Below are 26991 nucleotides of genomic sequence, written 5' to 3' on the forward strand. Positions count from 1 at the left end.
AATTGAATGGAGGAATGCGATTCATTGCGGATGAGGGCTTTAATGATGGTAGAAATATATATATATATATATATATATATATATATATATATATATATATATATAGAGAGAGAGAGAGAGAGAGAGAGAGAGAGAGAGAGAGAGAGAGGTTGATAGTCCTGGAAGTTTTGGCATTTCGTTGTGCTTTTACTCTTGGGTCCATTGACAAGAGAGGGCCCCTGTAATCAATAAAGAAGACAAGAAGGAGAAAGAAGAATATTCATTTCGATTTGCCAATTTTTTTTTTGTTTAACACTTCTCAGACAGGAGAAGGCAAGAGGGACGAAGTTGAAGTGGGACAAAGACATTGGAAAAGAAAAAGAAAGTTGATACCCTACTATTTTATTTCCATAGCATTAAATATTTTCTATCAAGAGAGAGAGGAATTCATTTCCACATCTTCTAGATCTTAAAAAAGAAAAGAATGCTATAACAATAGGAGTAGCTTGGTTGCATCCATGCAACGGGAACCATTTGGTTTAGTTACGTTGTTCTCAAAAAGTCAAACCATCAGCAATGTCAGCATCAGGTTCATCTTCTGCATCTGTTTTCTTATATTTGTACTTAGTTGCGACAAATCCGTAAAAAACAAGGTTGATACATGTCAGTATTGCCAGTGTCCAATAGAAATAATCTAGACGGCTCCTGTTAATGGTCCCTGCAAACCAACTTGTTCGCCCTCCCAGTTTGCTAGCCTTATCCAATGCAACAATGACAATTACACCGAGTAGGCTTCCCACACCAATCACACTTGCAGTGAAAGAGGGTCCAAAGTTGTACATCGACTTTGGAACTTGGTCATAAAAGAAATCCTTGATGCCAGGATAAGCAAATCCATCCATAGCCCCCAACAACATAAACTGGGGAGTTAACCAGAAGACACTGATGGGGAGTGTGTCTTTATGCCTGTCAAGTAAACTATGTTGCTTAACAACACCCAGCCTTTTAGCTTCCACCAATGCGGCAACACTACAACAAAGCACACAGAAGAGCATTCCAATCCCCACTCTCCTAGTTGGAGTTACAACTTCTTTTAATTCTGGAAATATCTTTGACAATTTGTTATTAAGCCAACGGATTTGTCCGCTTACATATTTGGTAAATATTAAGAGTAATGGTAGGGGAACCTTTCCGTGGCGGAGTTCACGGTTCATATTGCTTCCTTGCTGAAGAAAAAAAGTGTTCCCCAAAGACTTCACTAAGCCATAAATGAGGAAGGCTATCCAGATGGGAAACATCCGTAGTAGAAGCTTAGTTTCTTCTACTTCGGTCACTGTGCAAAGCCTCCATTTATTTTCTTGTTCCTCGTGATCAGGAGACGGCAACTCTATGATGGCAGCTTTGTCCAAGAACCTGCAATGCATTCTAATTTCTAAGTATTCTTGAGGTTTACAGAAACAGACACACACGCATACATTGATATGGGTCTTGTCACCTTAAGCCATCCGTGTGAAGTAATAAGTGGTTGTTGATTCCATGGTAGAGCTGACTAGCATTAGGAGGTAAATCAAGATGTCTATTCAACAAAGCAGCCACGATAACACGCATGGCACGTGTGAGTACACTCCCATGTGGTTCAACATGTCTGTAGAATGGGTTGCCAGAAATGAACAAATAAAATGCGATCAACATGGTTAGTGCCAAGACACCATAGCCAATTACCCAATGTTGTTTGCTTTCAATTACGCCAAGTATGATGATGCCAGCAGATGCACCCAAGTTCACACCCGTGCACCACCAAAATTTCACCCGCTTCGTATCTCTACCATTTTCGCCTTCTTGGCTGGACTTCAGTTGATCAGCTCCAAAGGCTTTTAACATGGGTGAGTGACCAGCTTTGCCAAATGCAATCAGTAACAAGGCAATGCGAAACACGTTGATTCTCTCCGAACTACTGTATGCACTTGTGGTTTTTGAAAGCATGGAGGCTGAAAATGTTAAAAGGGACAAGCCCTTTTGTGCAGATGGATCCATATGTGAGGGAACAAACTTTATTAGTTTATCTGAAAGTTAGATTGATTTTATTTTAGGTAGATATGTTCAGATTGAACTCATGTGCTCTTGGTTTCAATGCGGATGCTAACCAAATGAGTTATGAGCTCAACCCGAAATTGAGAATGAATCTTTTCAGAGTAGTTTTCTTAGATGGAAAACTTACAATTATATAAATGATGGTGGAGTAGAGTATCATCCGGTAGCGCCCAACATAAGCATGGGAAAGGAAGGAATCAAAAATTGCCATTATAGCTGTGATGCCTGTTCGTATATTCGCTGTTGCTGCAGCTTTCGGGAGCTTCTCTTCAAGGACGTCCATAAGGTATGGCATCAAGTTGGCTACGGCCACGATGTGGGCTAGGCTTTGGCTGAAAACTACACCTGCCATGGAAAGCAAAATCATATATAGCTTAAGAAATCAGGCTATTGACATTAAGTTTTGAATGATCGTTTTTGGTGCAGCATCTAACTGTTTAATCTTATAATGGTGCAGCAAGTCGAATCAGTAACCCAACCAACTCTCTTAGATGGAGCAATGATAGATCCTCAGATAGTTGAGACTCCCTTAAAATTACCTAGGACGAAGGAGGCGGCTTTCCAGCCTCGGAACAAATGTTGTAAGCAATGCATTTTCCTGATTCCGATGAAACATCTTGTCCACATTGATGTCAAATGATTTTGATGAGTTGCTGTCTTTGTGAAAGGTTGCAAGCAAGGACAGAAGGAATGTAGTTGGGTCATTTGAAGGCATTGTTGTTGAAGAAAGCTCAACAGGCAACAGGCAGCAGATCAAGCTTTTCCAGAGGAATTGCTGGATGTAGAATGAGTGAGACACCTTGTTGAAAGTAGCTCTCTTAAGGATTATTCCATTATGGTAATTGAAGCAAACACAAAGAAGAAAAAAGATCCATGGATCAAAGGGTTTGTTCAGACAGGATTCTTTCTTCCCTTTGCAGAAAATAATTAAAAGTTAGAGCATCAAATCTATTTTACTATGCTTTATTCCTTGCTCTCTTAAGCAACAAAGGTCATGAAGAGAGGACTGAGGACGCATTTTTTTGTTTTAAAATTCAAATGCTCAACATAACTGGAAGACTCGGGTCGAATTAGTGAAATAAAAATGTATTAATTTTTAAATGAATAAAATTAAGTTTAATATTATACACAGTTGAATAATTGGGTTAAGTTTAGACTGAGTTTAGCCCATCAGGTTTTTGGGCTGAGTCGCTATGAAATCCAATGCAGTCAAAAGAGTTTAAAACTATGAACTATGACGCTCTCTTCACAACACTCAGCTAATGGGCATCATATCAAAACAAGTCAATTTTTTTACAATTTTCATTTTGTTTGATGAGCAATCATACCCGTCAAGATCAAGATCAAGATCAATCGAGAGTTATGTAACTCAGTTAGCAAGTCAATTTTTTTACAATTTTCATTTTGTTTGATGAGCAATCATAAATCCAGACTTATGTAACTCAGTTAGCAGGTTTGAAATTGGGTTCGTGGTTCACAACTATAGAATCTAGATGGTCCAATGTGTGCCCAACGAGAGTTTTAAAACTCACTAAGTTGATTCGATTGATTGAATCGGCCCAAAAACTCAAATGGAACCAGCTCTTTCAGTCAACTCGAAAATCATCAACTCATCTCGAAATGAACTGAGTTAAATAAAAAAACACGATCAAGTTGAATATAAATATAAAAATATTTTTTTGTAGAGCAAAATATAAAAATATATTTTTTTTCTACGCTGGATTATTGTTTTACTGCTTGCTTACTACCTACACGTGTTCAGCTATTATTATCTCCACCTCGACCTCCAGATGTACATGTCTAATTTTTGATTCTCGGATGGTAGGGCCTACCTATATATATATATAAAACTCGAATAAAGCCCGAAGTTTATGGACTTAGTGAGTCCGAATTTGATGCAAAGCCACTCATGATGTATTGTATGTCACACAACCCCTTAGAAGTTAAAAGGAACTTAAAAACATTTCCGGGAATATTAAAGATAACTCTCTCATTGAAAAAGATGATGATGATGATGGCAATATCCTCGTCTTCCTTGAGAAAGAAAGAAAGAAAGAGCCATCACTACTTGTTTTACCAATAAATTAATAAATAATTAATGGTAATTTTAATTTATTTTGAGACATCTATCCCATAAAAGCTTTTACATGTCAAGAAAACTCTTGGTGAATGATGAGATCGCACATCTTGACAAATTATGGACTGTAAGAAGTAGAGAGAACAGATCAAATAGATAACCTAAAAGAAAAAAGTAAATGTGCAGTAGAAACTCTGAAAGCCATGTAGTTTGAAGCACTGCGATTTTACCATTATACTAGAAATACAGTACTACAGCGTTGTGGTACCCACTTCATCACTAACTAACTAATGTTTTGGTGGATACAAATACGGAAATGGGATTATTCGCATAGAGGTCACCAGTCATTTTATCTTGTGTCACCACCATAGGAGAAAAGCTAAAGAGGTATCCATCCACTTGATTACTAACAGATATATGTACTGGTGGTGTGCTGGATACATCATGTAACCTCTGTGACAGGAATTAGTACAAAAAAGGGGTCTAGAAACTTACAACAATTTACAGTGTACGGTGGTGGGGTATGTGGCACCCATGGTACTTTCTACTGGTTTTCATAACCCACAGCCTTTGCATTAGCCTCAAACGGTACTTCTTTAACATCCGTTAAACTGTCATCATCATCATCATCAAGTTCGTCTAGAAAAGATTGGTTGATACTCTTTCGAGATTGCCTCCTGTGCTTCTTTAGCTCAAGGCGCGGCTCTGCTTGCTTGACACCCATATCTCCCACCTTGAACCTGCAAAATCCTATATACCTGAGAGATACAATTTCATATTCTCTATAATATGATAATTATGGCTAAAGTAGTACTTCAGTCAGTCCATGCAAAAGGTCAACCTCTGTTCAAATAATCAAACTTCATATTTTCAATCCACAGTGCTGGCATCCATAGACAATATAAAATACCACAAAGCAGCAAAACTTTATGGACTATTATTGAAGGATCACAGCGCTAGGGTTTTGGTAAAATAGGGTGGATGTAACAGTCCAAATTGAGAAAAACACTTTCCTTAGTACGATTTTAAGTCTTACCAAGGGTTGTTTATTTCTTCTTTCTAAACTGGATAACCACATTGCCAATCCAACACCACAGCCCTCTAGATTACATGGAAAAACTTGGTTAAAAAAAAATTAAATTTTTTTTTGGGGGGCTCCATCCACGGTTTTGAAAATGGACAGCTACCGAACTTCCACGGAATTCCCAAATTTAAAATTAAAATTCCACAGTGAAAAATAACCTCTCTTTTTCCCAAAGTTCATAGAATTTTGTCCTCTACAACCCTGTTGGCATCAGATCATGTTTTTGGATGCCACAAGGTGAGGTCAACGACCCTTAGCAAGAGTTGAAATGTTACTAACTTAGAAAGGCTAGTCGGACTCCCAATTTAAAGCCGTGAATGAAAACTTTTCCTTAAACAGAAATTTCTACGGTTCTGGAAAAAAATATTTCATGGGAAAAAAATCCTAAACTTGCATACAGAGCCTAAGGGTCTATCCAACAACTAAAGTTACTTCTAAACAACCAAAGTCCTTAAACATTAAGAAAGTGAATCAATAAAGAGAACATTTTTCTTATACAGGATCGGGTATACCTGAGATTTAGATCAACTAGAGATTTCCAACACCAATCTATGAAAGTGTTTTTTTTTTTTTTTGATAGGCAAGCAGGCTAGAGGTTTCTAATTTATAGATTAAGGCGAGTTTTGAACCCAAGTCATGGTATCAACACACAGACATTACCAACTTGGAAAGCTGGCACCTTCTATGAAACTTGAAAATTGAAGTTTATGGTATACTTCCATGCTTACTTGAAACGTACCTTACATCACTTTCTCTTTTTGTTCCCAGCGTTCTTAATTGAAATTCTTCTCTAATTTTGATCTCATCAAGCAGTTGAAGATAGTATGGATATCTTTCCCAGTCTCCCTTCACCACACACCCTGGTTCGCCAAGATGTAAGCAATCATTGAATGAGCATTTTGTAGGCTGGCTAACACTGAGCATTTTCCTAATCTGAAAGATGAAAAAGAAAGGACCATCATCAGTTCAAGGATAGAAAGCACCACAGTAAAGAGCAGAACTTGAGGCAATAAAGTAAGAGAGCTGCTATTGGCAACCCAACTTTTGCTTATTACACCCCAATTTCTTAAATTATTTATCACAACCCAATTAAAGATTAACACACACTCCTCAAACATTATGACGGTTTGGTTCAGATTATAATCTCAAACATTACTTTCAGTAGTTGTTTATAATTATGATTAGGCCCATATAAAATCCTAAACCCCAAAAAAAAGAAATCTAGCAAAATAAAAAAACGAGAGAGCATCTATTGGAACCCAACTTTTACTTATTTACAACCATTCACTTATTTTTTTTTTTTTTTGATAAATATAACTTGTATTAATGAAAAGAAGATAGGGAGGCTGAGATAGCCCCCAAACAACAATAAAGGAGAAACAACAAAGCGAAGAAAAAAGAAAGCAAAAACACAAATCCAACAGGGGGCTAAGCGCCACAAATGATATCCCAATTAAAAACAAAATCTTTGAAGTTAACTCCCTCAAAATCTTTCTTCAACTTGGACCAAAGAAAGAGTAATCTCAAAATCTCTAAGATCACTGTATAAGACAAGCTCTCCTTGCCTTGGAAAACTCTATTGTTGCGCTCTCTCCAAAGGTCCCAAGTGATAGCAAACGGAAGGATAGCCCAAAGAAGTCTCTTTCTAGAGAAAAAGATATTGAAACTCCACCCCTCCAGAAACTCAAAGAAAGATAGAGGAAAAACCCATTCCATCTGGAACTGAGATAAGAAAAACATCCATATAACTTTGGAAAAAGAACAATGAATCAGAATGTGATTGACAGACTCCCCATCCCTAGAACAAAGAAAGCAAAAGTTTGGAGTAATCCACCCTCGATATATCAGATTATCCAACGTGAGAATTCTACCCAAAGAAGCAAGCAAATAAAAAAAGACACCTTAGAAGGAACAAGATCGGACCAAACGACAGATAGAGCGAACGAAATATCCCCCATCAGTAACAAGCAATAGTAGTAGGACTTAACAAAGAACTTCTTATCCTTAGCCTTGTTTGTTTTTAATTGGGGTGTAATAAGTAAAAGTTGGGCGTGCCAAGAACAGCTCTCTAACTAAATAAGTCATAACATAAACTGTGTAGCAGCACAAACCTCTGGGAACATTAGTGCAAGAGATTTCTTAGTTACTTTCAAGAGACTAGGCTGGTTAAACCCTGGAGTATCAGCAAGATATCCTTCACCAGATAGAGGAAGCAATGAGACATGACGCGTGGTATGCTTTCCTCTACCACTTTTCATTGACACTTCACCTACTCGCTGATCTTCTAACCATTTGCTTCCCTCAATCTGAAAATGGTGAATAAAAACATAGTTTCAACTTATCACACACACACGACCAATGACAACAAAAACAATAATAAATAGAATTATAAACTAATAACAGTTGACAGATGGGAATAAAGAAGAGTGTGAGGAATATAACCCACCGCAAACCAGTTTTCCTCTTCTGCAACATCAGAAACATGTGGATTGCTTCTCAACGCATTTATCAGACTGGACTTTCCAACCCCACTTGGACCCACGATCACAGTCGTTTGTTCTTTCAATATGCATTCAAGAGAATCCAATCCATCTTTGGATTCAACACTGCAAAAGAGTGGTTTGTAGCCCCAATCATGAAGCTTCATTTTCCATGCCAATCGTGTCTGCATCATCAAGAATAATGAATTTCAAATGGATAACAAGGAGAGCGAGTGAATGAAAATTGTAACAACATAATCAGTAAAAACAAATTTCACACTCCAGGTTTGGGTTGTCATTTGATTGAGTTCTTGGTACAGAAGGTAATAATTGACTTGCCCGGATAAGAAAACTCTCCTAAGAAATTTCAGTTAAACATGTCAATGCATTGAAGATTTGCGAATACGCAATAAATGTGTTAGTTATAAATTATAATGTAGCATTTCTTTTTGGTGATTGAGAATTAGTAACACTCATCCATGCTTATCAAACCATTAAATGTGCATTACCTAACTCTGTTCTAGAGGTGTGCAATTCTGGCATATTGCAGCTTTCTCTTCAAGAAGGCGCATTCTAGGGGGCTTTCCTTTTTCTATATGTGGGGAAATTTGGATGGAGAGAGATCACAGGGTTTCTGAAGGAAAAAAGACAATGATCTTCTGAACATTATTTTCAACATCAAGGCCATCGTGTTTCATTGATCAATGGTTTTTAAGGATTTCAAAGACTGTTTTTAGAGGATTTCATTTTCAAATGGGAGATGATTGTTTATAGGAGTCCTAAGGTTAATATTTTTTTATATAGATAAACAAATTTTATTAAGGAGAATAATAGTTGAATTTATTATATAGATAATGAGAATAATGATGGTCGAGAAACCAACCAAAACAAGGCCCAGACTCAAGAGCTACAATGCTCAATACAAACTGAATCCAATCTGAAATGCTTTACATTAGAAAACAAAATACTAAAATTTCACCGTTTAAGCGCAAAGCTTCGAGATATGATTGGACCTTCTACAACTGTCGGCAATATAATGAAAATTTGTCTCATTCAATCATCTCACACTAGATTTCTGTCTCCAAGTCCGACACTTGTTGAAAATCTACCTTCATATTGTTCCTAAAGATCCTTTCCTCAGGGAACGATCTATCATCTTCCACCTTTTTATCCAGATTTTCAATTTTTTCCAAAATGATTTTTAATTCGCCTCAATCCTACCAAAAGACTCCTTATTCCCTATATTTGATTTCTCCTTGACAGCCTTGAGTTTCCACCTGAATTTAAACCTTCGAACTTCACTGAACTCAAACCCCTGCCACCACTCTAAAATTAAGTGGATGAAATTGACATGATGATGCCACATATTTTCAAAGCAGAATGGAATGGGGCAATTCACTTGAAGACCACGAAAAGGGCGAACAAAGCATGATTGGATGTGGGATTAGGAACCATGGATTGCACAATGGAATTGAAATGTTCCTCCCAAGAACAAAATACCAAAAACCTATCCAATATGAACATGATAGGATCATCCTGATTATTAATCCATGTGAATCTCTTTCCCCTCCAAAGGAATGTCAACTAGAAAGTTGTGATTCACAAATTCTCCAAAACTTATCACATTAAAAGAATCACGCTCTATCCCAATATGAAACCAAATCATCTAGCTACTCAAAAAGTTGATCCCATTGAGCCTCCAAAGTCGGCCCATAAATTCCTAAGAATATCCACGAGGAGTACCTAAGCCCCATACAAAAGACCAACATAGAAAAAGCTCTTATCAACTTGTTTGCAACATTAACAAAATTTAGATCCTACATCAATATAATTTGACTGGAAGATCCCACAGGTCGGAAGTACAAACCAACCTTTATCACTTGATCCCACAAATCCTCAATAATGTCATCATTCACGGAGTCCAACTTAGACTCTTGAATAACCACAATATGCCAGTTAACATATCTTATCAGTGCCTTAATCACAACCCTCTTTGCACTCCTCCAATCCCCTCACATTCCATGAGAAAATCTTAACTATTATTTTGAACAAAGACCACCATCCCTTTTCTACGCATCCCCAAAGATCTCATAGGAAACTCACTTAACTCTTTCTCTAAGTTTTCTACTATAATTAGTCTCAATTTTGCTTCTTTTTTTTTCCTTTTGTCTGCCCCTCCGACGCACAACCTAGAACAATTTCCATGCACAACAACTTCCAATTCATAACTACCATCCTCATCAAATTCCTAGAAAACAAAACTAAAATCTCTGAGTATTTAACTAATATACACAGTGACATCAAATCTATCAAAAAAGTTGCAGAGATAATTTGATGATTAAATAAATTTCAATGCTCAATCTATAACAAGGACCTCCTAAAAAAAATATGGTTCAACAACTGAATTAATTACCAAACATAGCAAGCCATCGAACCTCTTCGTCAACGAGCTCAGATTTATTTAAAGCAAGTGTAATCGGAATGGACGTAGACTCAGCCTCCACTAAAAACCTTGTAAGTGAGAAAGCTTCGAGCTTTGGCTGATCCATCGAGAATAAGACCAACAAATGATCAACATTCGCAACCGGAGGATCAATTACCTCAGAAGTCCTCTGGAACACATTCTCGATCATTCCTCTTCGATCGACCCAATCGATCGAGCCAACCAACACCTCGTCCCCAACTAAAACCCTTCTCTTAATTTTCTTCAACACAGCTTTAACCACACATAACAATTCAACTCCAACTTTCGATTCCTCCTCTTCTTTAGAACTTCTAGGGTTTTCAGATGCACTCGACGAACCAACCGATTCGACTATGACTCGCATGAAATTGGCCTGCGCAGCTGCAACCATGCCGATGGCTTGGTTTTGCATTAAAAGAGGGCGATCTTCCCGAGAGAGAGATGGAGAGAGAGTTGAGAGATTTTTGACGGACTCTCTTGCTTTGAGGAGGTTTTTGTTGAGTTGATTTTTTTTGTAGATATTAGGGTTTTGACGAGCGGCCATGGAAACGAAGCTGAGTCTTGTGAGACGAGAGGAGACATGGTGGAGGAGATTGTTGCAGATTGCGAGCGAAGGTGTGGTTCGATGGCGCAGCATCGAAATGACGGAAATCGACATGAATAGAGGTCAAGTTGCAGAATTTAATGGCGGATTATTAGGGTTTTTTTAGGGTTTAGGAGAGAACATTTCGTGGATAATCTTTTCTGTTGTAGCAGTTATACCATGCGGAGAGAGTTCCTGACTTCCAGAAACCAGAATCATCTCGGGAAAATGTCTCACCGGTCACCACTCACCACTGTGTCTAGTCTAGATGCCTACGTGTCATTTAGAAGGATCCCACTACATTCGCCACGTGTCCTTCACTATTTCTCAATCAAATATGATAACATGTTGCACCACTGGTTTGTTTAACAGAAAGTGCGATATGAGGTACAAGCTTGAGTCCATCACGACTATTAAAAAATATTTCTATTGTCGCATCAACTTTTATTAATACTACACCAATTTTTCAAATTCATTATTTATTGAATGAACAATGATGAATGCACGTGGCAAAGGCACAGAGCCGTAAATCTTTTTCCTTGTGTATCCCAAAGAAAATGATCTATGAAGCATGCATTCATCATGACTATTATTGAAAATTGTTAAAATAACTTCATACTATCTTGCTCCAACATTGCGCTTACGTGTTGTATACCCATAAAAAAAATGATGGTTCTATGTTCAAATAGTGTCGTAGGATGTCAATGTAACACGACCTTTTTTTATTTGATTATATCTCATTTTCTTTGTTCTATTTTGGGATAATTAGTTAAAGTCAATGATGCAAACTTTTCTTTTAATTTAGTCGTTGACTTTTATGGTTATCAAAATAGTTCATTTAGTAAATCTTTTTTTTTTCTTTCAAAATAGTCCTTGAACTACACTATAGACAGGTCTCACGATTGAAATGTCGAAATCTCCTTAACCAATTAAACTCACCATTTTTAAACAAAAAAATTGAATTTTCGACATCTCGATCGAGTTTTGTGACTCCATTTCAATGAAAAGGATTCGAGATGGAAGAAGAAGTCATTTTCAAGGGGTTTTTTTTTTAGTTTTATCAAGTATTTTGAAGATGTGTGTAAAAAAAAATTAGGATTTTCAATTATTTTGCTTCCCTTTTTGATGAAAATCGATCAAGAATGATTCTTTTGTTTGAAATCATCTACACAAATCGTTATATTAAGTTTTAAGTTGATCTTTTTATGTATTTTAGTTGGAAAAACTTGAAAAAAAAAATGAAAATGGGTGGGTTCTACAGTGTTGATGTTGACAATTTTTATTTTTGAGTTCAATATTTTTATTGTCGAGGTCAACATTTTTTTTAAATTATTTTTCAACTCAACAATAATTATTGTCAACTTCGACGGTAGTTAAACGAAAAATTACTTAAAGGACCCTCGAAGAAGGGTTTCTTTTTAAATAGTCCATGAGTTTTTGATAGTAGCTTGACAGGACATTTGGTAAACTTTTTCTTTCTAAATGATCTATGGACCTCATCTCCCACATTTCTCACGATTGAATGCTCACCATTCGAATTCATCGTTTTCATTTAAAAATTAGATTGTTTACATCTCAATCGAGTTTCAGAGACTACATTATGTCGAAAAGGATTTAAAAAAGAAAAAGAAGCCATTTTTCAAGGGAGTTTTTCAAACATTGTAAAAATGTATGTAAAAAACTATGGATTTTTCACCTTTTTCTTAATTTTTTGGATGAAAATCGAGCAAGAACGGTTCTTTTGGGTTGAAATCATGTAAACAAATCATTATCTCAAGTTTTTAGTTGTCTTTCCATGTATTTTAGTCGAAAAAACTTGAAAATTGAAAATGCATGGTTTTTACCAATGTCGAGTTCGACAGTAATAAAAAGTGGTGTGAACATGATAGTAAATAAAAAAGCGATGAGTTCGCCAATAATGAGGAACCAGTAAGAAATAAAAAGTTTACTAAATATCTTATCAAGCTGCGGGGAAAACTTAATGACTATTTAGAAAGAAACCCTTTTGCAAGGGTCCTTCAAGTAATTTTTCATAATTAAAATCGGTGAGCTAGACAATAAATAAAACTGGTGAGGTTGACAATAATTATTGTTGGCTTCTACAATAATTAAAAATAAATGTCTACCTCGGCGCTATAAAATCCACTCATTTTTGTTTGTTTGTTTTTTTTCAAAATTTTTCCAACTAAAATACATGGAAAGTTTGATTAAAAGTTGACATAACTACTTGTGTAAATGATTTCAAACAAAGAAAATCATTTGTAGATACCCCAATTTGCACGAATCCATTAGAAAAACCTAAATTTCAAGTTGATTTCAATTAAGAACCTAAAGCTCTTCAATGGGCCTACATTATATAATAATTGCCACTTGGCACATTTCTTCATGCATACATGCACACATGCATCATCTTACATTGTTTTGCATGCCCAAACCTTATACATAATCCCACCCCATTCAATTCCATAACCCATTTACGACCCAATTTCATACCCACTTTTCAATTTCATACTCACCATCCATTAACCAATTCATAATCCATATCCTAATCTAATGCCAAACCCATTTTCAAGTATTGCCCAAATATCCAAATTCAAACCATCATGAGCCCATAATTCAAGTCTAAAACCAAAATCTATACCAAGCCTATTCTAAGCCTATGGCCTTACACCTTCAAAAGATGACACATGATGGTCTCTAATAAGCCCCAATGCTCTAATCTAATTAGAGAGTTTATTTCCTTGAGAAATTCGAAGAATGTACTCCTCAAAAAATGTGGTTAAACCAAAAAGACATTTTGGTCTTTGGTAAAATTCCTTAAAGTTGGAAGAACTTCCAATCCTACTCTCAAAAGGTGGGAATCTTCAAGTACATACATAAAACTCTCCCATTAGTCTATTTCAAAAATATATATATAGGGTCACGTTCAAGGGCCAACTTTTTGGCAAAACATTTTTCAAAACATGAGTTAGAAGTTTTGGAATTGGCTGATTTTTTGTGAGGATGATCTCTACGGTGAGGAGATCATCCTCACCAAAAATCAGCCCATTCCAAAACTTCTAACCCATGTTTACGAGTTGAAAAATCGTGGACCGTCCATTTTTTGTAAACTATTTTTGATGGGGTTAGAAATTTTGGAATGGGCTGATTTTTGGTGAGGATGATCTCTAACTCATGTTTTGAAAAATGTTTTGCCAAAAAGTTGGCCCTTGAACGCCACCCATATATATATATTCACCATTATTTTATGATTTATTTACAAATGAATCAAGATTTATTTTTTACTTACCACTAAACATTTACACATATCACCACCTTACTCACCCTCCCTAAAACACTTTTGTTTTCTCACATTTATTTATCAAAAAATCAAAGATCAAAAATTCATTTAGGGTTTCTTCTCACAATTTTCAAGTTTACCCCCATAAAAATTAAAAATCCAAAAATAAATAATCTAAATCTCATGTCATTTTTTATTATTTAGGATTTGACTACTTTACCCCCAAAAAATTCTTCAAAAACTCTATAAATAATCTCATTTTTTATGAGCAATTCATGCTCTTAAGCCTTAATCTATCAATCTAAAACGCTACCAACATCCTTACTCTACCTCTTTAACCCCCTCTCAACTCAACCCTCAACTCAAGAACTCTTATCCATCTTTCCACTATCAACCAATAACTTTCATCTTCTTTAACCTTCTACTCTTAATTAAAATTCTTAACCTTCAAGTTATTTATTTGAAGACTCAACACCATTCAAGAACATCAAGGACAAAGTAAGTATAGACTAGGATTTTTATTTCAAACACTTGCATCTTCTACTTCTAACCCTCTATTTATTTTATGTTTTACAAAACCTTTAGGATGTAATGCACACCCTCTCCCAAATTTGAAACTAATAGTAAAAATTAATTTTTTTTAAATAAAATTCTTAGGATTTTTTTCCTTTAGCATCATATCATGTTTTATGCAAAAAAATTGATGTGGCTAGGACCCAGTCCTAGGTATGTTAACAAATTAACTGCATCAAGTTGAAATTCTGGCGTGATCCCCAATCCAAGGTTTTTTGGGTAACGAACTTGATAAAGTATGGTTCCCTTTGGAGTTGTCAAAACTCTGATGGGATTTTTGAGATAAAAATGCTATAGTTAGGTCTGCCATGTAAATCTTTCTTGATTTAATTGATCTAGACCTATGCTACCTAGCTCGGTGGTTTGAATTTGGGTTCATGTCTCACTACTTTAGAACAAACTTGCTCTGTAGGGGTAGGTAGAGATAATTTGTTTCTTAGTTCGCTTGGGTCCCTTAGATTGGTTTGTTAGCTTGGTTCACTTGTGCATATTACATATGAGAGAGATTTACCTGACAAACCTAACTGTTGTATTTTTATTACAAAACTCCCTTAGATTTGATCCTAGCTGCATTTTTTTGGTTGAGTAACAAACTTGATAAAGTGAGGTAGCTTTTGTAATAAAACTGCAACATAATATGTTTGCCAGGTAAATCTCTCTATATATAATTCAATTATACAAGTTACAAGTATATTGTTGAAAAATTCTAAGTTAAATAGAAATAAATGAATAATAATTCTAATTTAAAATATAAATCAATTAAAATTTTGTTACGAACCGACATGTTTTGTGTAGGAACCAAAAATATTCACTTACTAGGGATTAGAAAAGTTACTAAATCAAGATGATTGGATCTACTTTAACCTTATTCAACCCATAAACCTTCTTGAAAAAATATAGTGAGATTCAAACATAATGTCTAACCCCTCCTTAATTCATTAGAGGGCCGGACATAATGCCCACTCCCCTTTTCAATTCACTAGAGGTTTGGACACAATATCCAACTCACCTATCAATTTAATAGAGGTTCAGACACAATGTCTGACCCCTATCTCAATTCACAAGAGGTTTGACTACTATGGACAACCCTCCTTACAATTCACTAAAGGTTTGACAACTATGGTCAACACCTCTCAATTCACTAGAGGTTCGACCCCCATAGCCTACCCCTCTCTTGATCTTGTTAGGATGCTCGATTTATTTCGACGACCCCTTTTACGAACTCCAATAGGAGGTTCGGTCCCCTTGGCCAAACCCCTCTCTTATTTCTTTAAGATGATTTGATCATATTGGCCAACCCCTCTACCATGATTTGGTATTCTAGCCAATTTATTATCACGATAAGGTTCGGCCCTCCAAACTAACTCTTCACTTCCATAGACCAATCTACTCAGTGATAAAGAAATAATATTATTAAGCCACCTTAAAGGTAATATACCATGATCATTATTTCAGACAAGGCTATTCTGGTAGCACAAGCTTTTTCGTCAAGGTAAAATAGATACAATGCCTGAAATAGTTATAATTGTATAACCTGATTGAGTCAACTCGAAAAATTGAGTAATTACTGAGTTGAAGCAGTTACACATTTTAAGTTACTCCCCATGAAAGTTACAAGGACCATGATGAGTGGATCTTCATTATCATTAAATCATCATGAGCTTTTATTATCATAAATGTTAGACAACAGTGGAGAGTGGTTACAATTGAGTTTATTACTTCCATTAAAGAATATATTCTATAAATAGGGAGTCATCTTCCACTCAAACCCAAGATACAAACCACACGAAATTCTCTTGCTTTTATTTGCTTCTCCTTACTCTTTAACTTTTGTCAAGTATTAACTTGATCATCAAAGGTTCTCTGGCCAGTGTCACACTAATGTATTTTTAGGTAAAATCGATGAAGAAGACAATCTAGAAAAGGAGGTTCATCAGAAAAGACAATCGAAAACTCAAAAGATAACCGAAGAAGAAGATTAGAGATAAACATTAATTTCAATACAAATCTTGAGAAGTGGGAGACTTAAAAAATCTCTAACACTTTGGTTCGTCGAACCCAATCATAATTTATTCAGTTCGTGATTTGCTTAATTTTGTGAGCCCAAATCGAATTGTATCATAAACTGGTTTGCTTTATACTGATTTGTGGTTCAGACTAGTACCAATGAATTGGGTAACATAAATCTCAACCCATCTACCAGCCCATTCACACCTATAAAATAAAATTGGTGTTTTACTTAATTATGCATGAAATATTGGTTAATTATTGGACCAATGCATTTCAAAATGTTTCTCCAAATAATAAATTTATAATATTTATAAATAAAAAAAAACTGAAATTTCTTTTTGTAGATTTTCCTAAAGATTGCCTTAAAACCTTCTCTAACTTTTAAAATATAACTTAATGCCTTTGTCTTCACCCCTCCCCACCTCCCTCCTTGTTATATTCCTCTACTTGATCATTCTTAGCTTCTTTAATGAGTTTTACTGTAACATATGGGTTTTTGGCTTGTAGATCTCCTAAAAACTTATTTTTCTAATTTTAGATCTTATTCTTTTAAATTCATGAGTTTACTGATACGTTGAGTTTTAGTAGCTTTTTGTTTTTTCATCAAGATTTTATTCTTTTTGAAAAAATAATGTTTATCTGATTAGAGGTATGAAAGTAATTGGAAAATAAGTGTTATAAAAAATTAACTAATTTGGAAGAAAATTTAGTAGTCAAAATGGCAATTTTAGTCAAATTGATAAGTTCCCTAAAATAAAATAAAGTATACATTCAACACTTTTTAGGATCCAACTACGCTGGACACTTAATAATTTTCCTATTAAGAAATAAACTAAGAAAAGCATATTAGAATAGCGAGCGGATCCAAAAATTCAGATAGTAGAGAAATAATGTAAGTCTCAATGCACCTTCTATGAATCAAATATGATAAAATGACTTTTCTATTCGATGGAGACGAAGCATGTAATCGGTAAAAATAAAATAAAAGTGAGAATTTTTTTTATAATTTTGATTAATGTTGGTGAATTAAAGCATGAGCTTGACTTGTTGTCCTGAAAGTGATCGCTCCACTTCTCCGTGAGTCGATATTGAAGAGCTTAGCAATCAGCTCTTAAGATTTAACGATTTAATACTAATTGAAGAAAAAAAAAAGATTAATTTAACAACTCATTCTCCATGAGTTGGCATATAATGATTTATATATATATATATATATATATGTATGTATGTATTATATAGAATTTTGATTAAAAATTAATTTTTTCTATGACCCATGACCATGACCTGAGCGTTGATCATTTAAAATCAAATTATTTTCATTCAAATATAATTATATTTAACAACTCTCCAGATGGTTTTTAAGATCATATTGAAACCCTTGGAGAACCACAAGAGTTTATCCCCCAGAAGTACCCATTATTATCAAAAGTAGATCCTACGAGGCACATTAAACACTTTTTTCCTTAAAAACTTCACAAATAACTGACAGATCATCCATATGATGGGACCAACAAAAGCTACATTTGAATCAAATATATTACAATTATAGATCAAGGCAAGAAATTTGGTGCTAATCTGCTGCCACCATCCCCTAAAATAATTCAATATTATCCAATTGTGGGTCGCTTTCCAGATATGTTAGCCACTTGTCCAGATAAGGACACTTGCCCAACTTGATACCATGGAGTAGTCACCAAGATAATATTATTAAGTCTCATCTCCTCTGATTGCCACGTGTTACATTTTTTTTTTTTTTGGGACTAATTTTTGTGAACTATCACAATCAAAATCAACTTGATTAAGGGTAGTGGTCGGTTTTGATTCAACTTCTAAAGGAATTAGAATCAAAATTGTTAACTTTTCTCGACTTCTAAAGGAATCAGAATCAAAGAAACCCGTTTAAAGTAGACATCAAAAGATTTCTACTCTTAACGGGTTCAATTCTTAGTTCTTGTCGATCTTGATTTTTAATCAATTTGATTTCAAGAGACCCGACTCTAGTTAGTACCAATAAAAAAAAGGATCTAAAACTATCATACTAGTAATTCAATTTGGGTTAAATGGGTATCCGTTGACACCCTAGGATGGAAGTGTTTATAAAGCCCATGGTGAAATAAGCTTGAGATCAAGTGGCTTGAATCACCAATTGGCCCACATACTTTACCACGTGGCAGAAAAGGATAATGGGAGTAGGGTTGCAATCTAACTCCCGGGAGTAGGCGATCCACTCTTACATGATCAAAATATGAGATTGGGGACCTCGAAAATGTCTTATTCTACAGTTGCGTAACATGTTAACATACGCGGTCGGCATAGTTTTTTAAGATAAGCGAGGTATTTAAATAACAAACGGTCGTGATGACTAGATCTCGATGATTCTAATTGTACTGTGGGCCCGGTTACCTTTATACGTGCGCTAGACCACCAATCAATTCGTGAGGTTGCAGATAACGTTGTGGACGTCAATAAGATCAACATTTTAGTCATGTCCGCTAGACCATTAATAATTAATTCATGTGCACCAGATAAGCTACTCCTTCACTCCTCCAAGGGCCATTTTCTCCTGCACCGTACACGTGTCCCATGTGTCCCTTGATCTCTCTAAATGTTGCCGATCTGTCTCACCAAAGTTCTCTACAGGTCAATCTTAGGAGCCATAATTACTAATTAAATTGCAGGAATGATCATAATCATAAAATTCTTTGAAAACTTGTAAAATTCATAGAATAAGAAACCAATCGATTAAATCGGTGAAATAATTAATAAGCTCCTTATCAATTAATCGTTGTATAGGATAACCTCAAAATTTTATACTTTTACCTTCAAATCTCAAGAATAAAATACGATTTTTAAGGAGGTTTAAGTGATGGATTTGGAAAAGAAATCATTTATATAAAACTAACGATTCTCCGACTAAAAAATTTCCACTCGGTCCGTACTTGGCTGATGTGGCAAGGGTACAAAATTGTTGATCGTTTTTCTTGTGTATCCCGAAGAAAAATATCTATGATTTTGTGCCCTTGTCACGTCAGTTGTGTGAGTGAAAATTTTCAAATCAGAAAATCACGACTCTTTATATAATCCTTTTTTTTTTTTTTCTCAATTTTATTCATATTAGCCAAATTGAAACCCTCGATAATTATCTATGATCAAGTGTAAGTCAATCATACAAACTAATTTGTACGAGAAGTAAGCCCTACCATCTATCATTATTTGGTTCCTCATCATGATCAAAGTAAATTATTATTTCTCATGAAAAAAAAAAAAAAAGATGGACCTGCATGAGAGGTCCCCAATAATACAGGACAATCAAATATGCCAAAACAATCCATTTTTTCATTCCTAAAATACCCTTCTTTCCCTAATTCTTTTAATTAATAATATAATTAATTAAGGTGTTAAAATAGTCTCAATGGCAATCCTATCTTGGGGATAATATATGATATTAAACTGAACACATAAATCAATTATTGGACCACCTACTTGATGAGTTGAAAAACTATGCTAAAGACATCCCCAATATGCCATGCCACTAACATTGTGAATTCTTGGGGACCAACACATCAAAATCAGTCTCATTAATAAATTATAACCATTGGATTCAAATAATCTTTTTCATGGTTTCTTCTATGGTTCGATATGATTCGACGGATTTTTTTAATAAAATTGGTTTAGTTAATGAACCATTAATTTTGTGAATGTTATTTTTATGTGAAAATAAATAATAAAAAATGTACATTTTTTTATTTCTTCTAATAAATGTATATCAGTCTACCAATTTGAGAAATAAATCACTAGTTCTTTTAGTGTAATATTAATCCTAACATGGGCTAATAAATAAGAGCTATTTTAAACATGAAAAGGGTACATTGGTCATGAAAGCACAATTTCAGTTGTTTAAGATTTAAAATCCAAGAACAAAGCCAATTGTTCCTCATTTAGGACCAACAAGCATTAAACCATCCAACATCATCAAAGCTTCAAAATCTTCTCTGTCTCTCTGCAACTTTTCAGCCTTTAATGGAGGAGAATTCAAGCCAATATGAAGAACCAACAACAACCCATAATAACATGGAAGGAGAAGAAACAGATGAAGAAAGAGACCCAGAGAACAACTCTCTACTCCAACCACTCCTCAAGAGAAACAGAACACTCTCCTCAAGTCCTTTAGCAATAGTTGGAGCTAAAGTCTCTCATATAGAGAGCTTGGACTATGAGTAAGAACATCTCATCTTATCTCATATTATGTGCAAATTAAAATTTTTTTGTTTCAAAACAATCATAGAGAGAATTACTGAAATGGGTTCTTTTGAATTTTATTTGTTGATGCAGAATCAATGAGAATGATCTCTTTAAGCATGATTGGAGGAGCAGATCCAAAGTTGAAGTCTTGCAGTATATTTTCTTAAAATGGACATTGGCCTTTCTTGTTGGACTTTTAACTGGTGTTATTGCCACCCTCATCAATCTTGCAATCGAGAACATCGCTGGATTCAAGCTTCTCGCCGTGTCCCGTTTAGTTGAAGAAAGAAGGTAAGTTCTGTTTCTCAAATCACCATTTTTTATTATTTATCATTTAGCTTTGTATTAGAGTGGTGTCATCAATTTCAAATATTTGTTTTTGGTTTTATTTTGATTAAAAGAAACTTGGAATTCTCTTTGGTAGTTTGATTTAGTAATGTCGATCCAGATTACTGTTTTGATGATGATAGATATGTTTCTCAATCACTATTTTGTTTTTTAATTTAGAATAATTTACCAAAATGGTAGAGTTTTTGAAATTATTTACCAAAACGGTACACTATAGCAAATAATTCCGAAAACGGTAAATTTACCATTTACGGAATTAATTTTTTTTACCAAAAGGGTGAAAACAGTAAAATGTATTTTTTTATACCGAAAATACCCTTTTTTTTGTTTTACATATGTATTTATAATTTTAACCTTAAAAAAATGAAAATCCAACTAAAAATATTCATTCTCTTTCGGTAATCCAACAATCATATGTATTTACAATTTTTTTTTACCGAAATCAATTTTATTTTCGTAATTTTAGTCAAAAAATAAAAAGGGTATTTTCGGTAAAAAAAATACATTTTACTGTTTTTACCGTTTTGGTAAATAAACGCAAAGTTGTGCATGTTTTGGTAAATCTGCCTTTAATTTAAGCTTTATATTAGGGTGGTATCATCAATTTCAAACAATTTTTTTAGTCTTATTTTGATTAAAAGAAGCTTGGAATTCTATTTGGTAGTTTGGTTTAGAAATGTGGATTGAGATTTCTGTGTTAATGATGGAGAATCTGTCTCTCTAATCACGATTGTTTTTTATCGTTATTAAGCTTTGTAGTAGACTGGTGTCTTCAAATTCAAATATTTGGTTTTTGGTCTTGTTTTGTTTGAAAGAAGCTTTAAATTCTCTTTAGTAGTTTGGTTTAGAAATGTGGATTGAGATTACTGTTTTGGTGACACATGACAATGAATCTGTTTCTCTAATCACCATTTTTCTTTTCATTAAGATTTGTGAGTGGTGCCATCAATTTCAAATTTTTTTTTAAGGTCTTATTTTGCTTAAAAGAAGAAACTTGATATTCTATTTGGTTTAGATATGTGGATTGAGATGTCTGTGTTGATGATGCTGAATCTGTTTCTCCAATCGCATTTTTTTTATTTATTGTTATTAAGCTTTGTAGTAGACTGGGGTCATAAATTCCATTTTTGTGTGTGTGTGTTTGGTTTTGGTCTTCCTTTTGTTTCAATGAAGCTTGAAATTTTCTTTGGTGGTTAGGTTTAGAAATGTGGCTTGAGATTATAAAGTTGGTGATAAATGATAATGAATCGATTTCTCAAATCACCATTTTTCTTTTTATTAAGATTTTTGAGTGGTGCCATCAAATTCAAATATATATATATGGTCTTATTTTGCTTAAAAGAAGCTTGAATTTGGTTTAGAAATGTGGATTGAGATTTTGTGTGTTGATGATGGTGGATGCAGGTATGTCATGGGGTTCATATTATTCACTGGAGCTAATATGGCTCTCACCATGGTTGCTTCTGTTCTTTGTGTTGTGTTTGCGCCTACTGCGGCTGGGCCGGGCATACCAGAGATCAAAGCTTATCTCAATGGAGTTGATACACCCAACATGTTTGGTGCTACCACATTGATCGTCAAGGTGAGTCGGCTATCAAGAAGAATCACATTCAAGATCATGTTTGCAAACAAAAATCCATCTTGAATTTAATTTTTTGATAAGGTTTTAATTAATAACCACTTTTCAGAATTGTTTTAACATATTGAGTTACATTTAATTGAAAAATCATATAGTAAGAATTTTTTTTCTGACTTGGTTAGATCTAGATATCGGTTTGTTATTGAGATTCAATCAGGAAACCTTTTCATTGGTTTTTTTACTTCCAAAAGTTTGAGATGTTATCCTCAAATTACTTGGTGAATTGGGTTTTAAGAGAGCAATTTTAAGGGATGAGCTTAGTTGAAGTATTAATTTGTGGTTTGGGTTTGATAAGAAACCCATTTAAAGACTTTTAATTCCATGAATTAAACCATAAACCATGTCTGATTTGGGTTTGACATGAATTAGCCTCATGAGTTTGAACCCACTCTCATAAAAGATTAAAAAAAAAAATTTAGAGAAAAATCTCTGTAATAGTGAACTAAAATAGTTCAATAACAAAGCATTTTAAAAACTTTCTTTCTCCATATTTGCAGATCATTGGAAGCATTGGAGCTGTCTCGGCTGGTCTAGATCTAGGAAAAGAAGGGCCACTCGTTCACATCGGGTCCTGCATTGCTTCCTTATTAGGCCAAGGTGGACCCGACAACTATCGCCTTAAATGGCGTTGGCTTCGCTACTTCAACAATGATAGGGACCGAAGGGATCTTATCACGTGTGGGGCAGCTTCGGGTGTCTGTGCCGCTTTCCGTGCACCCGTGGGTGGTGTCCTGTTCGCACTCGAAGAGGTCGCTACATGGTGGAGGAGTGCCCTACTTTGGAGAACTTTCTTCAGTACAGCTGTGGTGGTGGTGGTGCTTAGAGCATTCATGGAGTACTGCAAATCTGGAAACTGTGGGTTATTTGGTAAAGGAGGCCTTATCATGTTCGACGTGAGCGATGTTACTGTGAGATACCATGCAATGGATCTTATCCCTATTGTTGTAATTGGAGTTGTTGGAGGACTTTTGGGAAGCCTATACAACTCTCTTCTCCATAAGGTCCTCAGGCTTTACAATCTCATTAATGAGTAAGCAATCTACTCCCAATTCGCAATAACTGTTGAGTGTATATTTTCCTCCACTGTCAGGTGTGTCATACCCCAGTTAAGCTCCATGACCCTCTTATTGGTCTTTTGGAGTAGTTGGTTGGTTAACATGGTATCAGAGAACTGAGTTCGTAGAGGTCACGGGTTCGATTCTTTCCACCCTTATGGGTGAGGGGAAGTGTTGAGTGTATAATTTCCTCCAGTCTTGGGTTTGTCATACCCCAGTTAAGTCCCGTGACCCTCTTATATTCATAGTTCTCCCTCTCTCCAACAGATCGGTCTTTTGGAGTAGTTCGTCGGTTAACATGGTATCAAAGCGTTAGGTTCGTATGGGCCATGGGTTTGATTCTTTCCACCCTTATGGGTGATAGGGAGTGTTGAGTGTATATTTTCCTCCACTATTGGGTGTGTCGTACCCAAGTTAAGCCTTGTGACCCTCTTATATTATTCATAGTTCTCCCCCTCTCCAACAGGTCAATCTTTTGAAGTAGTTGGTTGGTTAACAACCACCTCTCGAATTTTTTTTCTTTTTTATAGTTCTTACATAGTGATTGGTGATGTGTTTAATCATGAATTCTTGCAGGAAGGGCAGATTGTACAAGCTCCTCCTCAGTCTCACCGTCGCTTTGTTCACTTCAACATGCCTTTACTCCCTCCCTTTCCTTGCAAGTTGCTCACCATGTGATCCGTCCGACACCACGTGCCCCACCAATGGAAGGACTGGCAACTTCAAGCAATTCAATTGTCCACCCGGCTACTACAACGACCTAGCGAGTCTCCTCCACTCTACTAGTGATGACTCGGTCCGCAACATCTTCTCCACCTCAACCCCAACCGAATTCCACCCATTGTCCCTCTTTATTTACTTTATACTCTATTTCATATTGGGCCTCTTCACTTTTGGCATAGCAGTCCCATCCGGGTTATTTTTGCCCATCATCCTCATGGGCTCAGCCTATGGCCGCTTACTTGGCCTTGCCATGGGTTCTTACACGAATATCGACCAAGGGCTCTACGCCGTCCTCGGCGCCGCCTCACTCATGGCTGGCTCCATGAGGATGACAGTTTCTCTATGTGTCATCTTTCTTGAACTCACCAACAATCTTCTCCTACTACCCATAACAATGCTTGTCCTACTAATCGCTAAAACAGTTGGAGACTGCTTCAACCCAAGCATTTACGAGATCATCCTTCACCTCAAAGGCTTGCCTTTCTTGGAAGCCAATCCGGACCCGTGGATGAGAAACATCACGGTTGGTGAGCTCATCGATGCCAAACCATCCGTAGTCACACTATGTGGCATCGAGAAAGTAGCCCATATCGTGGAAGTCCTTCAAAACACTACACACAATGCCTTCCCTATTGTTGAACAAGGGACGGTACACATTGGGGCAACAGAACTTCATGGAATTATTCTAAGAGCACATCTTGTCGCCGTGCTTAGAAAGAAATGGTTCTTGAAAGAAAAGAGGAGAACAGAGGATTGGGAAGTGTGGCAGAAATTTACGTCAGTTGATCTGGCCGAGAGGGGGGTAAAGATTGAAGAGGTGGGTGTGAAAAAGGATGAAATGGAAATGTATGTAGATTTGCATCCTCTCACTAACACCACACCATACACAGTTGTGGAGAGTATGTCAGTGGCTAAGGCTTTGGTGCTCTTTCGACAAGTCGGGCTTCGCCATTTGTTGATCGTACCAAAATATCAAGCAGCAGGGGTGAGTTGATTTCTTTTAAATTTCACAACTCCATGCACACACCACAGAAAACACAAAAGAGAGTTGCTTGTTATTCTATTGCCACACCAATTTTTACTAAGAGCAATACCTCCCCCCACCCCCCAGATGTGTACTAAGTTCTTCCTTTGATATCACATGAATTGGGGTGCTCTTAATAAAAGTTGACTTGGAAATAGAATATCTCTATTTTAAAGTTCAAATTTTTAGAAATATAACTAGGTTTCAAATGTTTTTCGGACCTCAAACTCGAATAAAGGAGGAGGTTTACATCAAGTTGGCAGTTGGTGTAAAAATGACACCACCACAGAACATGAATCTTGACCCTTCAATTCATTGGAGGAACAAGATTAGTTCACCTGACCCCAAATTTTTCGGATTATTATCCAATGGTGTTGACGACGTTGAGGTCGATTAACAGGTAATAAGATTACTAAATTATTCAAAGAGTATTGAAAAATGCAACTTCATCAGATCACAACATTAGGACTTCATTTAATACATGTAGTAGTAAACAATCTCATATAAAAGAATTTAATCCCCCCCCCCCCCCCCCCCCCTTGTGAAAATGCTAAAGATAGTTAGGCAATCGCCTTGGAATGTCTCTTCCAAGATCGAACAAAACATTGAATGTTTCGGGATTGTTAGTTGAAAGTGTCTAGTTTTCTCCCGATCGAAACAATACCTCGAGACTTGATTTAAAACCATGTATTTAGGGAATTATGAAACATTATTTTTGAAAAAAATCAAGATGGGTATTTCTTGAAAAAACTATATTTGTTGTTGGGTGTAAATTTAATTGACTTATTTGCATGATGGATTTTCTAGGTCTCTCCTGTTGTTGGGATCTTAACCAGGCAAGATTTGAGGGCTCACAACATCTTAAGTGCCTTCCCTCAGCTAGCTAAAAGTAAAGGAAGAGAAAAGGGGCAGTGAACCAATCTCAATCCCCAAGATGTGAAACATTCATTCTCATGGAGTACCATTATCTCTTGTATTCATTTTAGTTTTTTTGATCAATTTATTTGCATTCTTTTATAATCTTTTTATAGAGAAGGAATAAGACATCAAGAATATGTAGAACTTTCATCTTTTTTACTATTTTTCTTCATGTTGTTCTGTCAATAATAAACAATTATTCAGTTTTGAGTACCTCTGCATTTTATTTTTTTGAGGCTCATATCCTGCCCCATTTGAACGCGGCCGAAACTTTGAAGCTGAATCTACCACGACTACAACAAAGCCTTATCTCAATGACTTGGGGGCGGCTAAATGAATAATGTTTCACCATTCTACTTTATCCAAAGCCAAGTCTTTTGTTATTGAACGTAAGTTCATATTTGCACTAAAAAGAAAAAAC

The 26991-nt window shown here is 35.6% G+C and overlaps 3 protein-coding genes and 1 long non-coding RNA gene across 4 annotated transcripts; 2 read left to right on the plus strand and 2 right to left on the minus strand.

The window, feature by feature from the left end:
• Window positions 1–533: 533 nt before the first annotated feature.
• Window positions 534–2775, minus strand: LOC147398539 (protein NRT1/ PTR FAMILY 5.4-like). Its single transcript, XM_086447764.1, has 4 exons — window positions 2610–2775; window positions 2198–2415; window positions 1475–1992; window positions 534–1392 (listed from the first exon to the last, which is right to left on the minus strand). The coding sequence occupies exons 1-4, from the start codon at window positions 2773–2775 to the stop codon at window positions 534–536; spliced, it is 1761 nt and encodes a 586-aa protein (XP_086303890.1).
• LOC147398540 (uncharacterized) lies at window positions 1877–3019 on the plus strand. The gene is made up of 4 exons (XR_015179932.1): window positions 1877–2015; window positions 2223–2356; window positions 2528–2651; window positions 2739–3019. It is a non-coding gene; the product is annotated as an uncharacterized LOC147398540 (long non-coding RNA).
• Window positions 3020–4353: 1334 nt separating this feature from the next.
• Window positions 4354–11024, minus strand: EMB1688 (Minichromosome maintenance (MCM2/3/5) family protein). The gene is made up of 5 exons (XM_086447765.1): window positions 10147–11024; window positions 7678–7896; window positions 7343–7537; window positions 5971–6164; window positions 4354–4887 (listed from the first exon to the last, which is right to left on the minus strand). The coding sequence occupies exons 1-5, from the start codon at window positions 10831–10833 to the stop codon at window positions 4692–4694; spliced, it is 1491 nt and encodes a 496-aa protein (XP_086303891.1). The 5' UTR covers window positions 10834–11024; the 3' UTR covers window positions 4354–4691.
• A 9500-nt stretch (window positions 11025–20524) lies between these two features.
• Window positions 20525–26783, plus strand: LOC147398542 (chloride channel protein CLC-b-like). The gene is made up of 6 exons (XM_086447766.1): window positions 20525–20838; window positions 20954–21154; window positions 22616–22793; window positions 23348–23880; window positions 24482–25613; window positions 26460–26783. Exons 1-6 carry the CDS (start codon window positions 20642–20644, stop codon window positions 26565–26567), a joined length of 2349 nt encoding a protein of 782 aa, XP_086303892.1. The 5' UTR covers window positions 20525–20641; the 3' UTR covers window positions 26568–26783.
• Window positions 26784–26991: the final 208 nt, after the last annotated feature.

This window comes from Akebia trifoliata, chromosome 7 (assembly GCF_017979445.1).
Source record: "Akebia trifoliata isolate Shusen 1 chromosome 7, ASM1797944v1, whole genome shotgun sequence".
Taxonomy (NCBI): Eukaryota; Viridiplantae; Streptophyta; class Magnoliopsida; order Ranunculales; family Lardizabalaceae; genus Akebia; species Akebia trifoliata.

Excerpts from the sequence above, each read along its gene's own strand:
- LOC147398539 (XM_086447764.1), bottom strand. The coding sequence starts at position 2,775 with ATGACCCAACTACATTCCTTCTGTCCTTGCTTGCAACCTTTCACAAAG. Across the intron at positions 1,993-2,197 it reads CCACCATCATTTATATAATT|GGCTTGTCCCTTTTAACATT; the intron begins GTAAGTTTTCCA and ends TCTGCACAAAAG. Across the intron at positions 1,393-1,474 it reads CTTCACACGGATGGCTTAAG|GTTCTTGGACAAAGCTGCCA; the intron begins GTGACAAGACCC and ends AATGCATTGCAG.
- EMB1688 (XM_086447765.1), bottom strand. The coding sequence starts at position 10,833 with ATGTCGATTTCCGTCATTTCGATGCTGCGCCATCGAACCACACCTTCG. Across the intron at positions 7,897-10,146 it reads CTGAGCTCGTTGACGAAGAG|ACACGATTGGCATGGAAAAT; the intron begins GTTCGATGGCTT and ends TTGATGATGCAG. Across the intron at positions 4,888-5,970 it reads AAAAGAGAAAGTGATGTAAG|GTTCAAGGTGGGAGATATGG; the intron begins GTACGTTTCAAG and ends AGGATTTTGCAG.
- LOC147398542 (XM_086447766.1), top strand. The coding sequence starts at position 20,642 with ATGGAGGAGAATTCAAGCCAATATGAAGAACCAACAACAACCCATAAT. Across the intron at positions 20,839-20,953 it reads ATAGAGAGCTTGGACTATGA|AATCAATGAGAATGATCTCT; the intron begins GTAAGAACATCT and ends TTGTTGATGCAG. Across the intron at positions 23,881-24,481 it reads CTTTACAATCTCATTAATGA|GAAGGGCAGATTGTACAAGC; the intron begins GTAAGCAATCTA and ends GAATTCTTGCAG.